This window comes from Suricata suricatta, chromosome 17 (assembly GCF_006229205.1).
Source record: "Suricata suricatta isolate VVHF042 chromosome 17, meerkat_22Aug2017_6uvM2_HiC, whole genome shotgun sequence".
In the NCBI taxonomy this organism is placed as follows: Eukaryota; Metazoa; Chordata; class Mammalia; order Carnivora; family Herpestidae; genus Suricata; species Suricata suricatta.
This window is the reverse complement of record NC_043716.1, coordinates 22,643,688-22,657,428: the sequence shown is the minus strand read 5'-3', so window position 1 is coordinate 22,657,428 and position 13,741 is coordinate 22,643,688. Positions and strand designations below refer to the sequence as shown.

The window sequence follows — 13,741 nt, the reverse complement described above, 5'->3', positions numbered from 1 at the left end:
ATAATGTAACACAGTAATAATTAATAATTTGGTATTTGTGTTTGCTGAACTGTTTAGTCTGTACTGATTTATTCTTTGTGGCTTCCTATCCTGGCATTAGTCTTTCTCACCCCTGTGTTTAGGTTGAGGAGACTCCGTGCTTCTCTTCATGCTCTCGGTTGCTCCTAAGGCAGTACAAAGTAGAAAGCTTGGATCATTAATTACAACCTAGCCTCTGGTAACTTTGGAGAGGGACCAAATGATTTTAGTCTTCCTTTTTTAGTGTTTGGGGTAAGCCTACGCCTTTGGTTATGGAGAACCACTTATCAACAGGTTGTTGATACTACAGAGAAGCCTGTTTTCTAGCAGAGCAGCCTATAACAGTCCCTTCTCTCTTTCCCCACCTCCTGAAAGTCAACACCAATAAAACCTGTTAATATATTATTCTACATTTTCTTTTGCCTAACTCAGCCCATCTACCCCCCACTAATCCCAAATATACATTCAAAACAAAACCAAAAACGTCTGCCCATCAAATGTCCCATCCTGAGAAGTAACCTCATACTTGGGTTTCTTCCCTGTGTGTGAGTTCACCTCAGCTTCTAGTTTGCCATATAATGGCTCATTGTTCCTCTGTGTGTATCTTTCAGGTAAACAGGGCTACTTTGGAAGGAACAGATATTCCTTCACTTAATAAATAAGAAGGGCCTTTTGCTGGCCTAACAGTCTGCCTTTGATCTGAAGGCAAATGGTACGTGGTTAATTACCGTGTTTGCCTTGTACTCCTGGCAGAGTAGTAAGGATTAGGAAATGTCTCTCCTGCAGAGTTGTTATTTCCATTCATCAGCTGTCAAGTGAGGCAGCATATGACCTTTCTTAACTGGATGACATCTGGGCTTTAGATTTTAGAATCTCCTACTGGGTGAGGAAGAATAGTCATATTTGATGCTAAGGTATATGTAATTGTGTATTTTAGCAGAGCAAAGGGCACATGAATTACCATTTATATTTTCAGGTGAACGTTGGGGTGCCCATGTTGCACACTAGACTGAGGCCTGAGGTGACAGAGAGAGATTTCTTCTTATAGATGGACATAGTGATCTTGTACCTCAGTGGCCTGGCTGGACTTTGCTACTTTACACCTGAGGAATCGGCATGCCTATGAAATATATACTTTTTTTGTCTGTGTCTGTAGGTAGACGAAGTGCACCACCCTTGAACCTCACTGGCCTCCCTGGCACAGAGAAGCTGAATGAAAAAGAAAAGGAGGTAACAAAAAGAAGGGGAGCTAGAGGAAAGAGAGTAGGGTTGATTATTCATTGAGTTGTCATTAAAATACATTATAGGATACCACCCATTTGGTTCTGCTTATGTGACATACATGTATAGCTCTAGTCTGTCCTAGAATTTAAAGAGCTGAAGAGCTAACCTCAGCAAATTCCAGAGAATTCCTTTCCTATCACCCTTCTACCATTCACCTTTTAAGAGAAGACCGTATGGTATATAAACCTAAGTAATGGCAACCATCATTTATTGAGTATTACCATGTACCAGCTACTGTGCTAAGTGCTTCCTGTGAATGAACTTTTTATAAATCTAATGAATGAACTTTAACTTTTTATAAATCTAAAATAACTCATATATGAAAATGGTTATTTTCTATTAGAATGGTCACTTTGATAAGTCCTACACTTATTCCAACAATATAACCTCACTTAAAAGATGTTCTGGAATTGTCTCTATAGCATGTATATCAGCCATAAAGAAAGGGCTTCATCATATCATCACATACTAATTTTGATTAAAAATGTCATGACTTAACTTTTGTTTTCTACTATAATCATCAGACTTGTCTTCATATTACTTTTGGTTGTTTCAAAAATTTAAGTCCAGCCTCAAAAGAGTCCTCCTCTAGCATTTATAAAAAGATGTGCACAGTTCTGAAGTCCATTCCAAAAGAGGAATTCCTCTTTTGTTCCCCATGTGCTCCTCTTACAGTTCCCAAGATCAGTCTCCCCATCTGCCACCCTAGACAGTGAGGAAGAGTCATGGAATACGGGCTGTTAGCCTTTTAATTTATCTACCAGTAACAGTAAAGATTAGTTTGTGAATAGAGAGAAATATATGTTATATTCAAGTATTGCTGAAGAAGGTCACAGGCCATTCTGAGTCAAGTATTGAATGGCCTGGGGTTTCAAGCAGTTTTTATCCTTACCTGCAAACGGTGACCTCACACTGGTGACCTCACACTGCTCATTGTCGTGAGGTGCCATGACAGGTGAACTAGAATGGAGCCAGCTTTCTAGATTTTCAGCAGCTCAAGTAGCCTCTTCACAAAGTCTCTATATTTCTTCCTCCTACAAAGTAGGAAATGTAATCACAAAAGCAGGGACAACTACTTTATGCTGATACTAAAAATAATGTGATTCACACTTGGGAATCCAAATATCTACACCCCCGCCCCTACTGTGCCCTGTGGCTCTTCCCTGATGGACTGTGTTGGAATGTGCTGGGTCGAGAGTGGTGTGGACCCAGGTTGCTCCTCTGGACACAGACTTGGACTCCTTGACAAACCCAGGTGAGCCAGCTGCCACGTGCTGAAGGCTCTCCCAGCGTCATTCTCTGGCTTTCGCTTCCTGAGTGGCTGGCGTTAGGGAGTGTTCTCTCCAAGGAAGAGACTAAAGGAATGTGGTCCAGCCACCCAGCAACTCCCATAAATAGTTGGAGGTTGATGTCACTTTTAAAATTTTATTTTGGCTATACCTACTGGGTTAAATTACGAGAATGACAGATGTTAATGTTTATTAAATTTGCCGTGTCTTGCAGCTCTGTCAGATGGTGAGGTTGGTCCCAGGAGCCTATTTAGAATACAAATCTGCTCTATTGAACGAATGTAACAAGCAAGGAGGCTTGAGACTGGCACAGGCAAGAGCACTCATCAAGATAGATGTCAACAAAACGCGGAAAATCTATGATTTCCTCATCCGAGAAGGATACATCACTAAAGCCTGAGGCTCTGAGGGCTTGGGATCAGAAGTCAAAAGTTTGGAGTGTGTGTGCCAAAGGACAGTATGGGCATTCTGGAGAGTTTCATTTCTGAGCTAAATTCTCATTGTAAAAAGAGGGGAAGGACAAAGGAAACCTTCAGTTGTATTAATACCTACTTTCTTCTCTGCCCTGCTTTAAAACACTCCTGTTGTTGGTGTTGTGCTTCAGAGTTATGTGCTAGATAAGCTATTATTAAATGTGAGTGGGCATTTATTCCTAACACCTCTTGTAGCTAAAACAAGAACCATAGTACCTCACATCAGAGTGTTGGTAGAAATAGAAATGAACCAGTCTTTAGTCCCAGGAGTCCAGCTCAGATCTTTGTACTTGGGAGGTTGGTTTTCTGATTATCTGTTTCACCTTCAAACATTACAGAAAGATTTAAAATATAGAGAAAGGTTATGGAGCATGAGATAGCTTTTCTTTTCTGAGGATTTTTAAGCTGACAACTTCTGTTTATGAGCAAAGTGGAGGAAAATCTCCCTGTGATGGTCTTGTCCCAAACTACATCTTTCCCTTTAATGTCTGGCTTTGTACATTGCAGTCTGACTGTCTAATCTGCAGTAGACTTTTGAGGAGGTGGCACTGGATATTAAAATGTCTCTGTTATTTTTAGAATTAATGGATTAAAATGTTTTGCTGCTTAATTTGTGGGTGTGTCAAATATTCTGGTAACTAAAGCACACTTAGGGTGTTGAATGCCCGCCTCATCACGCTGCACTGTCTCTGCTAACATGTGTGTCCTGAAGTCACCCTGGTCTTACCATGGGTTTCCCAGAATACCAGGCCCCTGAGGATGGAGATGACACAACTAACCTTGGCTTTGCTTGGATTGAGATTTGAACCCTAATTTCTCAATGGCAACAGGCTAGCCTGCAATAAAAGCTACTTTTAAAACAAAAGTAAAGCAGTTTCATATATGGGACTCAATAGATATGAGGGTGAGTAACCCCACTACATCTGAAACTTGATCTTCAAACCTTTCTACAAAATAAGAAGCCAAATGCAGAGGCATGGTTATTCCATTTCTGTTAGAAGCCAAGTTGTATGTAGAAAGAATTTCAGAATCTGCACAAATAGCCTTCAGTAGCTGACTGATTCTTTAATTCTTTTCAGCATTCGACATGTCTAATTACAATATATGCTTTGGTGGAAGTATTTGCTCAAACTTTTTGATTGATGTAAATATGCATGCAACTTGCTAATAGACGTATCTAGAGGGTTATAAATGAAAAGGAAATGCTTAGGATCAGAGGGACCTGGAATAAAAGACTTCAGTCTTGAAAAAGGGTGGCTTGTGGAAATGCTCTCTTTTCTTTGTATTGTCATACCTCATAGAAAATGTACTCTTCCACTACCATCACCCCTGCTTGGTTGTAAAGGGACTGCCTCTTATTCCTGAAAGCAGATTCCTGTTCTAGTATATGTGCTGCCGAAGCAAGCATGTGGATTCCTGTTCTAAAAATGGGGGATGGGGGCGCCTGGGTGGCTCAGTCGGTTAAGCCTCCGACTTTGGCTCAGGTCAGATCTCACGTTTGTGGGTTCGAGCCCCGCGTCAGGCTCTGTGCTGACAGCTAGCTCAGAGCCTGTTTCCAGTTCTGTGTCTCCTTCTCTCTGTCCCTCCCCCTCTCATGCTCTGTCTCTCTCTGTATCAAGAATAAATAAAACATTAAAAAAAAATTTAAAAATGGGGGATGTATTAGACAAGGATGTCAAATGATGTCTGTTGTAGTCCCAAGAGTCCCTAGTCTTGATTAAGGAAGGCTTCCTGAGAGAGGTGAGCTCTTGAAGTAATGATGCGATCAAGAGGAGAGAGAGAAAGTGGCAGATGGAAGTGGGAGACTGTTCCAGACGTGGTGGGTGGAGAACGAATGATGTGGAGGCAGCAGTGGGAGTGAGGAAGATGGAACCAAGAGGTGTAGCTGGCTCAGACATGGGGGTAGCTGTAGTTAGGAGTGGGAGATGGGAGGACAGTCTGGTGGGAACCTTGGAACCAGTGGAACTCTGAAAAAACTGGGATATCAGTTGATCTGATGAGGAAAATGGCATAGTTGAAAATAGTGATAGAAAAATAAGACTGTTATTTCAAATGACTGGGTTTTTTAATGTTTTTTTTTTTAATATATTTTTAAGAGACAGCACGAGCAGGGGAGGGTCAGAGATAGAGGGAGATACAGAATCTGAAGACAGCTGTCGGCACAGAGCCCGACACAGGGCTCGAATCCACGCACCACGAGATCATGACCTGAGCTGAAGTTGGATGCTTAACCGACAGCCATTCAGGCACCCCACAAACGACTGGATTTTAGGAAGTAGGTTTATTTTTGTGGTTAAGGCTTCTCAAGGATCAAGCCATACTTGGGGTAAGGGTTACTCTTCAGTTACTGGGTAACCATCTTTGTGCATTTATTATAGAAAAGCACTTGCTGATATTTGATGTGACTGGCTTAAGTACATTATTTCCCTCCATGTTCTTATCACCAAAGGAAGGCCTTTTGTGTTCTTAAAATTTCAGAGCTAGCAAGGGACTTCAAAGTATATTCTAGCCTTCCCCTTTGCTGCTAGACAGAGTTGGCCTTAAACCAGCTACACTAATCGAGGTCTCTCTTAGTCCATATCATTACGAAGAGGGAGTGTTTGCCCTGAAATCCAATGACATCAGTAAAGACATTTTCCTGTTAGGAATTTTTATTGCAATTTAAAGTTAAAGGTTTCTGCTGGGATTTTGTGCGTATCCTTCTCTGCCAGTGGTGGGAAATAGAGAATAAATTTCTTCCTATGTCATGACCCTTCCCATGCTCAAAGATCTAGACTCTCTCTCTTGAGACCAACTAACTCAATGGTTTATCTCTTTTGGGGTTCCAGTTTTCACTCTTTCTAGTCTCCCCCTGCATCACCCCTCCTCCCACCCCCACCATTTAAATCTGAACTCAGTTAATCAATCCTTGCTGAGAGGTAAATACAAGCTTCCAATTTTGAGTAATTAAACAAGCTTGTGGTTAGCTGGAAAGGGGAGAAGACCAATGACATTCATCAAGAATGACAGAATTCCAGGTGGTTAAGTCACTCTAGCTTTAGGAAATCTGTAGATCTGTAATAAGAGAAGTAAAATTTCCAGTGTAAAGAATCAGAGGCCCAAATTGTAAAGAGAATCTTGGAAAAATTCATAACACTCTTCCAGTTGTCTCGGGGCAGGACAGTGGTACTGTTCTAAACAGCATTCTGGAATACTGTCCCTCCATTTCTCAGGATGTCTTTGTGGGTACCTTCAGGTTATACACTGTATTTTTGTTTTGTTGTAGTTTTTTGTTTTTTTTTAGAGACAGAGCATGAGTGGGGGCTAGGGGCAGGAGGGGAAGAGAGAGAGAATCATGTTCCACACTCAGCGTGGAGCCCAATGCGGGGCTCAATCCCATGACCCTGGGATCATGACCTGAGCCAAAATCAAGAGTCAGACACTCAAATGACTGAGCTACTCAGGTGCCCCTATATTATTGTTAACACAAAAAGCTTTCCCAAAACTTCCCAAATGTTTAATTTGTTTGGATTTCTAAAAATTAAGAGTTTGATTCAGGAGGCACTGATGTAGAAGTTTTGCTTTCTTCTCCAATATGCCTAGCCAGATGTGGTTAATCCCTCCCTGGTCTGCCAGAAAGGACCATGGGATATGTGGGATATTTCCATGGCTGTGGCCTTGTGTAGAAGCTAAGACAAAGAATTTCTCTTCAATCAGAAACAGTAACCAGGTCTTAGCACAATGTCTGTGAGATTGAGCAGGATTTCCGTGTGCAAGCAGTGTCAGAGCAGCCTGGTGAGAAGAGGAATGGGCATGCTGACATAGGCACTTAATTTGGGAGAACAGTAGCGAGCATTTAGTATTTTGGAAATCAAGTAGCCTATCTGTGAAGTAGGCATCAGAACTCAGTTTGCTGCTTTTGACGGGTTGGGGGCTAAGGGGGTGGGGACACAGGTGAATCCTTGCTGAGTACTCTGGAAGGCAATCTAATGGCAGAGAGTACTTTTTCTGTTCAGTTTTGCCTACTGCCTTGGCTCTGTCAGGAGTACCTCCACTCCCAGCAACTACCTTGCCTACTGCCTTGATAAGAATATCAACTGCTCTTTGATTTGACTGACCAGGCTTACAAGTCAAGAGAACGGTGAATGTCTTACATTGGGCATTAAAATTCCTTCGTCACTATAAATTACCTGCATGTTATGTATTGTATGCTGGGCCCTCTTCCCTGTTAGGAGTAGGAATAATAAGGAAGTTGAGATAAGAATGCAGAAAGTGACCATCAAAAGGTTAAAACCCAAAGCTGAGAGCTACAAAAAATTTTGATTTAATAGATGTACCTCTCTTTGTCTTTGCAAGTCCTAGAGTTACCCTTTGCCGGCCCAGACTTGTTATCTGTTTTTCTGGGCTGGATAATTAAGTCTGTGCGCTGATTTTCTACTTTGGAGCACAGGAGGCAGACTTCTTTGGCACCACACTAATTATTTGGTGGAATTAATTTCATTCTTAACCAAGCAACACTGCTTTCCAAGCTTGCTCTGGTTTCCCCTGAGGTCTTACGTGGCAGGAAGCGTCCACATGGCTTGCTGACAATGCTACCTGGGTGCAGGTTATGTTGAACAGAAGTAGCATTTTAGGAAGTGTGGAATGGAGAAGACCTCATAGTTGTTTTAAGAAACCAACACTTTATCAATCAAAGTAAAAATGCTGAAATGCTATCATCTTATCACCCATCTTTGGTGAACTGACAGCTGGGTGCCAACTCATGACACTTGTAATGTGTCTGTCTTCTTGGAGAGCTGTCGCCAAGTGTATTCTCTGTTTCTGAAATTGTTTGCAGTGACCTAACCTGTTACCTCCCATTTAACAATAGATAACTCCTGATTTGGATTTTCCCCTCCTATTTAGCACTCTTCATTTAGAGAATTCCTTAAAAACCTAAACATTATTTGAAGAAATAAAAAATTAATGGAACTTACACTGTGGAGCTTAATTTTAATGTTCCCAATCGATGTCTCCTGTGAGAAAACTGGTATTGAATCGGGGCTGTTTTATGTTTTATTTCTCTTTCCAGTCTTAGGATGTTGTCTAAGATGAAAAGGGCAATTTGGGGGGTAATTTAATAGCCTGCCCCCCCCCCCCAAAATACTGAAAAGGAGTGAAAAGTTTAGAAATCCCCTGAAGACACTCGCTCCCAAGTAACAGGGGCCTTAGAGATGGGCAGACTGATTTGAACTCTCCCTAGAGGAGGAGGGGCAGCAGTGCTCCAGCCGTGACTCAGTGGGAATTTGCTGTTTGCTTTGGAGAAGGTAGAACAGCTTTTCACAAAGTATCCTGGTTAGGAGCCTCTTTCTAACCACAGGCAGACTGCAGCAGGAAAAGCCACTCTACTGGGGGCAGAAGCCAGAGCCCTGATTTTTTTGCCTAGAGTATAGATAGCGCTTTGATTTATTTTTACCAAAGGGCATTGACCTAAGCTCTAGCCATAGGTATCGTGACAAGGACGGCAAGCTCACCTGGCAGCTGTCCTTGCCTACCTGAAAAAAATCTTTGCCTTGTTTCATGGTTTCAGATTCAGGACACCTGTCAGATCTAAGTCAGCATAGGTTTAACTTCATGATGCAAAGCAAAACGCTTTTGAGAGCAAAATCTCCCAGGAGTGCCTCCGCCCCCAGCAACTGCAGAAAAGAAGGCGTCTGTGGGAGAGAAGGGTGGCTATAGACGTCATTGCATCTTCCAGATCCCAGCTGTGACCTGGCTCAGAGTTTTACAGTTAAAAATAACCGTGGCTTAGAGTTGGGGGAAAAAAGTAAACTGTTGGGTCTCCATGGAAACTAGGAGAGGGATAAAACCAAGCCATGGATTTCCAGCAGATGTGGCAAGATGGGGTGGATATAGGTGCTGGAGCTTAGAGGCCCTCTGGTGAAAGGGGATACCCCTGATTAGCATCGAGGATATAACCAGATATTGCTCCAGGGCAGTAGGGACACACTGCAGCCAAGATATGTCCAGTCCATCTTAGGTCCAGTGAAGAATTATTTGAGGCAGCCAACTTCCTATAACATAGATTTCCTACTATTTGGCAAAGCGGAGAGCAGGTGAGCAACATAGGTTCGATGCAGTCTTTTAACCAATCTAAGAATCTCTGCTACCCCCTCCCCTGTTCTTCCATTTACAAAGTCAGAGATGTGACCTTAAGTAGCAATTTATAACTATAGGAGAAGTCTTCAGATCCTTGAGTTAACATGGACTTTTACTCCTCTTGAGAAGGACCAGTTTTTTTCTCTGATGTTGGAGATTATGCAAGTGGCATTAACTACCTTGGATGTCTTTAAAAGTGCATCTCGGGGCGCCTAGGTGGCTCAGTTGGTTAAGCGTCTGACTTCGGCTCAGGTCATGATCTCATGGTTCGTGGGTTCGAGCCCCCCATAGGGCTCTGTGCTGACAGCTAGCTCAGAGCCTGGAGCTTGTCTTCAGATTCTGTGTCTCCCTCTCTTTCTGACTCTCCCCTGCTCATGCTGTCTCTCTCACTCTCTAAAATAAAAATAAAAAATAAATAAATAAATAAAATAAAAGTGTGTCTCTTACGAATTTTGGTATTGTTACTACCAGAGATGATTAACTCTCTCTTGGGGGGAATTAATTCTATCTTTTCATTTACCCTTCCTTAAAGGTTTCTTCAAACACATGTTTTTTCAAGAAATACATGAATATACTCTGGTTGTTAAAAGAAAGTTAACCCCTCTCTTTTCCTTTTTTAGTGACGTCTATGTGCTTTCTTGCTTACCTGCCCCAGTGTATTGGAAAGAGCTGAGTGCTAATCTTTGTTCTGCTACTTAATTAATAACAATGCAACCCTGGGCAAGTTTCTCAACCCCTCATGTCTAAAGTGTGGTTGATAATATCTACCTGACTAGTGTGATAAAAGCGAAATGGGATAACACACCTGGCACCATTCTTTTTGCTTCCCATCAAGACTTTGATATTTTCATTTAACTCCAGCTAGGTATGAACGAGCACTTAATTTTCCTGTACCACACAATTCATAACCATGCTAAAGTCCCACAGATGGACACGAAGATCTGAAAGACACAGAGCAAATGTTAAAACAGGGAGATGTGTGTTTTCCAAGGATGTTCATATTGGGATTCTCAGCGCTGTGCATCATTGCTACATTCCCAGGGTTGAATTAAGGGCAGAAAACTTCAGAGACAGATATTAAATGACCTAGTTATCACAGGCACGTGGTAATATTCCCTTATATAACGCCTAGCTTAAGCTTGAAGGGTGGAAAACTGTATTTACGCTATGATCGTTAACTGTATAAATAAAACTAAAAGATCATGCATAGAAAAAAGACCAGAAAGAAGAGTTGCTATTTGTTGTTCTGGTAAAGAGGTAAATTTATGGGTGATGCTTTCTCTCTCTCTTCCTTTTTCGGTAATGTGACATTTCTTTATCAATGGGAAAATAAATTTTGTGAGAAATATGAAAACTTTCAAAGTAGAAGTTTAGAATATTTTACATATAAGGTGCTATCCTTCAACTTCTAAAATAGCACAAGCCTTGGGAAAATTTCTGTAGTAGATAAAATGTGTTTGGGGACTTCTAGCCTCTTAGTTCTTTTATCTTTTCCATATTTATAGAGTGTCCTCTGAGACGCCTGGAATCCACTGTTCTCCAACATGTCAAAAGACAATAAAGATTTAGTTCTTTTGGGGATTTTCATCTTTTAGCTATCAATAGCATATGCTCCAGAATTATGAACATTAGCAAGCAGTTATTCAAAACATCTGTGAACCAGGAGACCTGATGGCACCCTGAAATCAGACTTCTGTAGACAGGTCACCCCCGATCACAGCTGTTGCCCAATGCTCAGAGACAGCAAAGCTGCTGCCAATTTGTTAACCAGAGGCAATGATAGGAGTGGAAGATGCAACCATTCTTTCTAAAGGACTCATAAAGGTCTGATTAATCTAAGTCATTGCCCAAGCAATTAAGGAGAATATTTTTGGAAAGGCAGACTTCAGTAGCCAAGCACAGGAGAAGTTTCCACCCTCTACTTACTGCATCTAATCAGATTAGCTCTCATTCTGCACAGAAGCTTGCACTGCTCTAAAGCACTGCTTATTTAGATGTGGTTGGGAGCACCCACCCCTTCCTTGGGCATAGACAAGTCTTTTGTAGAAGGTGGCCTCTAAGATATATTTACATCTAAGATAATTGATACCTCTAAAAATACCTACATACAGTCTAGCAATGTGCTGTCCAATAAGGTAGCCTCATGTGTCACCAGCCTCATGTGGCTATTTAAATTTATTAAAATTATTAAAACTAAAAATTCAGTGTCTCAGACACAGGAGAGCTACATTTCAAGAGCTCAGATGCCACATGAGGCTAGTGGCCACTGTATTGGTCAGTGCAGATAGAGAACATTTCTATCATACCAGGTTGTATTTATTAAACAGTGCTGATCTAGAAGATAATACCTTCAAATTGCATTTTTGTTTTGTGTGTGTGTGTGTGTGTGTGTGTGTGTGTGTGTTTAAGAGAATGCAAGTTGGGGGAGGGGGCTGAGTCCTCTTTTTCTTTTTTAAGTTAGAATGAGCAGGGGGAGGAGGGGGGGCAGAGAGGGGGGTGCAGAAGATCTGAAGCGGCCTCTGTGCTGACACCTGAGAGTCCAGTGTAGGCTCGAACCCAGGTACCACGAGATCATGACCAGACCCAAAGTCAGATGCTTAACTAACTGACACACCCAGCTTCCCCAGAGAGAGAGAAGCTTAAGCAGGCTCCACTCTCTGTGGAACCCAACTCTAGACTCCATCCCACAATCCTGGAATCATGATCAGAGCCAAAATGAAAAGTTGGATGCTCAACCAACTAAGCCACCCAGATCCCCCTCAAATTGCATTTTTGTATAAGCTACTAACACATTCTGTAAAAACAAAACAAAACAAAACAAAACAAACCATAGAGCACCTCCCTGCCCACAGGCATGTATAGTCACTAAATGATTTTACTGACTTTAGCACTTCTTTCTTTAATCTCTAGATCTTTACACATATATCACATTTAACACAAACTATTTTAGCCCTCCTCCCTCCTTTTCACTGATGAGGATATGATTCTTTAAGGTAGACTTAGTTCCTATAATCCATGAAAATGCCTAGTTCTTTGACACTAAAGCTGTACTGGAAACCTGCCTTCTGTGTAACAAACAAGTTTGAATCTGAAGAGGGATGTATCTGTGTTGCTGAGTCATTGAATTGACTGAAGGAAGGCGGGGTGGAGAAACCAATGAAGCGGCATGCAATCTTTTCTATTAGAGGTTTTGCTATTCTGGTGTTTGCACGTCAAAATAAGTCACTAGATGGGATTGATGGTGGAGAAATTTAGTGCTCGGAAGATGCCTTTCCCAGGCAAGATTTGAACTCCTAGTGTTTTATCCTGAATCAGATTCTGGTTTGTTCTCTTGCAGAAAAATTAATTTTGCCTAACTTTAAAGTTTTAATTTTTTTATGAAGGCAAAAATAAACAAATCTCTCCATTGCAGGCCTTTTTAGCTCCCCTAAGATTATCACTAAGATGCCTTCATGTTATATTTTTGTCTGAGAAACAGAACTTTTAGACATTCTTGCACCCACGGGATGACTCTGAATCCAGTCAGAGATCTGGAAGAGCATGAAAAAGCCTCAAAGATTTTGGTTGAAGATGCCGGGAGACGTAAACCCAAAGCGCGGTTTTTTTTGTTGTTGTTGTTGTTTTTCTACTTCCGTACCCAACCCCTCCCCCCAAAGGTAGGCCTCCTTGTTTGTTCAGCAGTTCTGATGCCAACGATTTACAACGGTGAGGACCTGGGTCTGGTGAGTAAAGGGCTGGCTGGGCGTGGTCAGGACCTTTAGGTGTCTGACTCACTGCGGAGCTTTGAAGAAGTTCTTCCTACCTCCCCTCACCTGCCGGGGCAGGTTGGGCTGAAAAAGTCCGTTTCTATCTACTCCTGTTACAGACGGGCAAACCTAAATTTAAAAAGACCCTCACAGTGACACAGCAGATAAGCCCTCAGCGAATCCATGTGTTAAGCCAGGTATCGCCTTATGGATCTACCTTGGGAGGCACGGGTTTTGGATCTGGTGTTTTGAGACTCCGACGGCACCTTGGTGTATGGCAGTGGGTTGATGGTCTCCGGTCTCAAATCTGTAGATACTTGTGTCTCGGACAAAATAGCCTCTCACAGTTACTAGAAACTGCCTATACCTGCCCAAGCAAAATTCATCCAAGAGTTGCTATTTATTTTCCCCTCACTCTTTGGTCCCAACTCCTGGGTTCTCCCTGCTGGATACAAGGTGGGGGTGGGGTGAGAGGCGGCGATTAGTCACTTACTGCAGGCTTCACACCTTTTATATTTGTATTGTTTTGTCTTTAACCCCCTCGCATCCAGACAGTACCCCAGTACACCACCCCTGTGCCCCCGCCCCAGACCCGGTTTGTAGGTGGAGGCTGAAGTGGCGACGAGAGGGGTCTTATGTTGTGAAACACGAGGAGACCACAGGGGACCCCTGAACTGAGGGGCTACAGGCCAGCGGAGGGGCGCGCTCCGCAGCTCCGCTCGGCGGGGGACCACTCACTGCGCACGCGCGCTGCCCGCCGCTCCGCGCGTCCCCCGCCGGCTTCCCTCCCGCAGCGCGCCTCTAGCGCCGAGGC

General features: G+C 42.5%; 2 protein-coding genes and 1 long non-coding RNA gene across 6 annotated transcripts in view; 2 read left to right on the top strand and 1 right to left on the bottom strand.

Moving 5' to 3' along the window:
- The window catches only part of TADA2A (transcriptional adaptor 2A), a 48,620-nt gene extending 44,303 nt beyond the window's left edge, over positions 1 to 4,317 (top strand). For both annotated transcript variants that reach the window (XM_029929367.1, XM_029929366.1), the window contains exons 14-15: positions 1,175 to 1,248; positions 2,806 to 4,317. In XM_029929367.1, coding sequence (XP_029785227.1) covers positions 1,175 to 1,248; positions 2,806 to 2,991 — 260 coding nt within the window. In that variant the 3' untranslated portion in view covers positions 2,992 to 4,317. The remainder of the gene's footprint in view (positions 1 to 1,174; positions 1,249 to 2,805) is intronic.
- The window catches only part of LOC115283059, a 32,956-nt gene extending 19,250 nt beyond the window's left edge, over positions 1 to 13,706 (bottom strand). The window contains exons 1-2 of one of the 3 annotated variants that reach the window (XR_003904881.1): positions 13,666 to 13,706; positions 2,195 to 2,336 (exon numbers count right to left, since the gene is read on the bottom strand). This is a non-coding gene — a long non-coding RNA (uncharacterized LOC115283059). Of the gene's footprint in view, positions 1 to 2,194; positions 2,337 to 9,986; positions 10,110 to 13,144; positions 13,252 to 13,665 lie in introns of those variants that run through there. The other 2 variants (XR_003904882.1, XR_003904880.1) reach the window with 2 other exon arrangements.
- The window catches only part of DUSP14 (dual specificity phosphatase 14), a 23,975-nt gene continuing 23,116 nt past the window's right edge, over positions 12,883 to 13,741 (top strand). The window contains exon 1 of the mRNA XM_029929368.1: positions 12,883 to 12,903. The gene's annotated coding sequence lies outside the window, so the exon portion shown is untranslated. The remainder of the gene's footprint in view (positions 12,904 to 13,741) is intronic.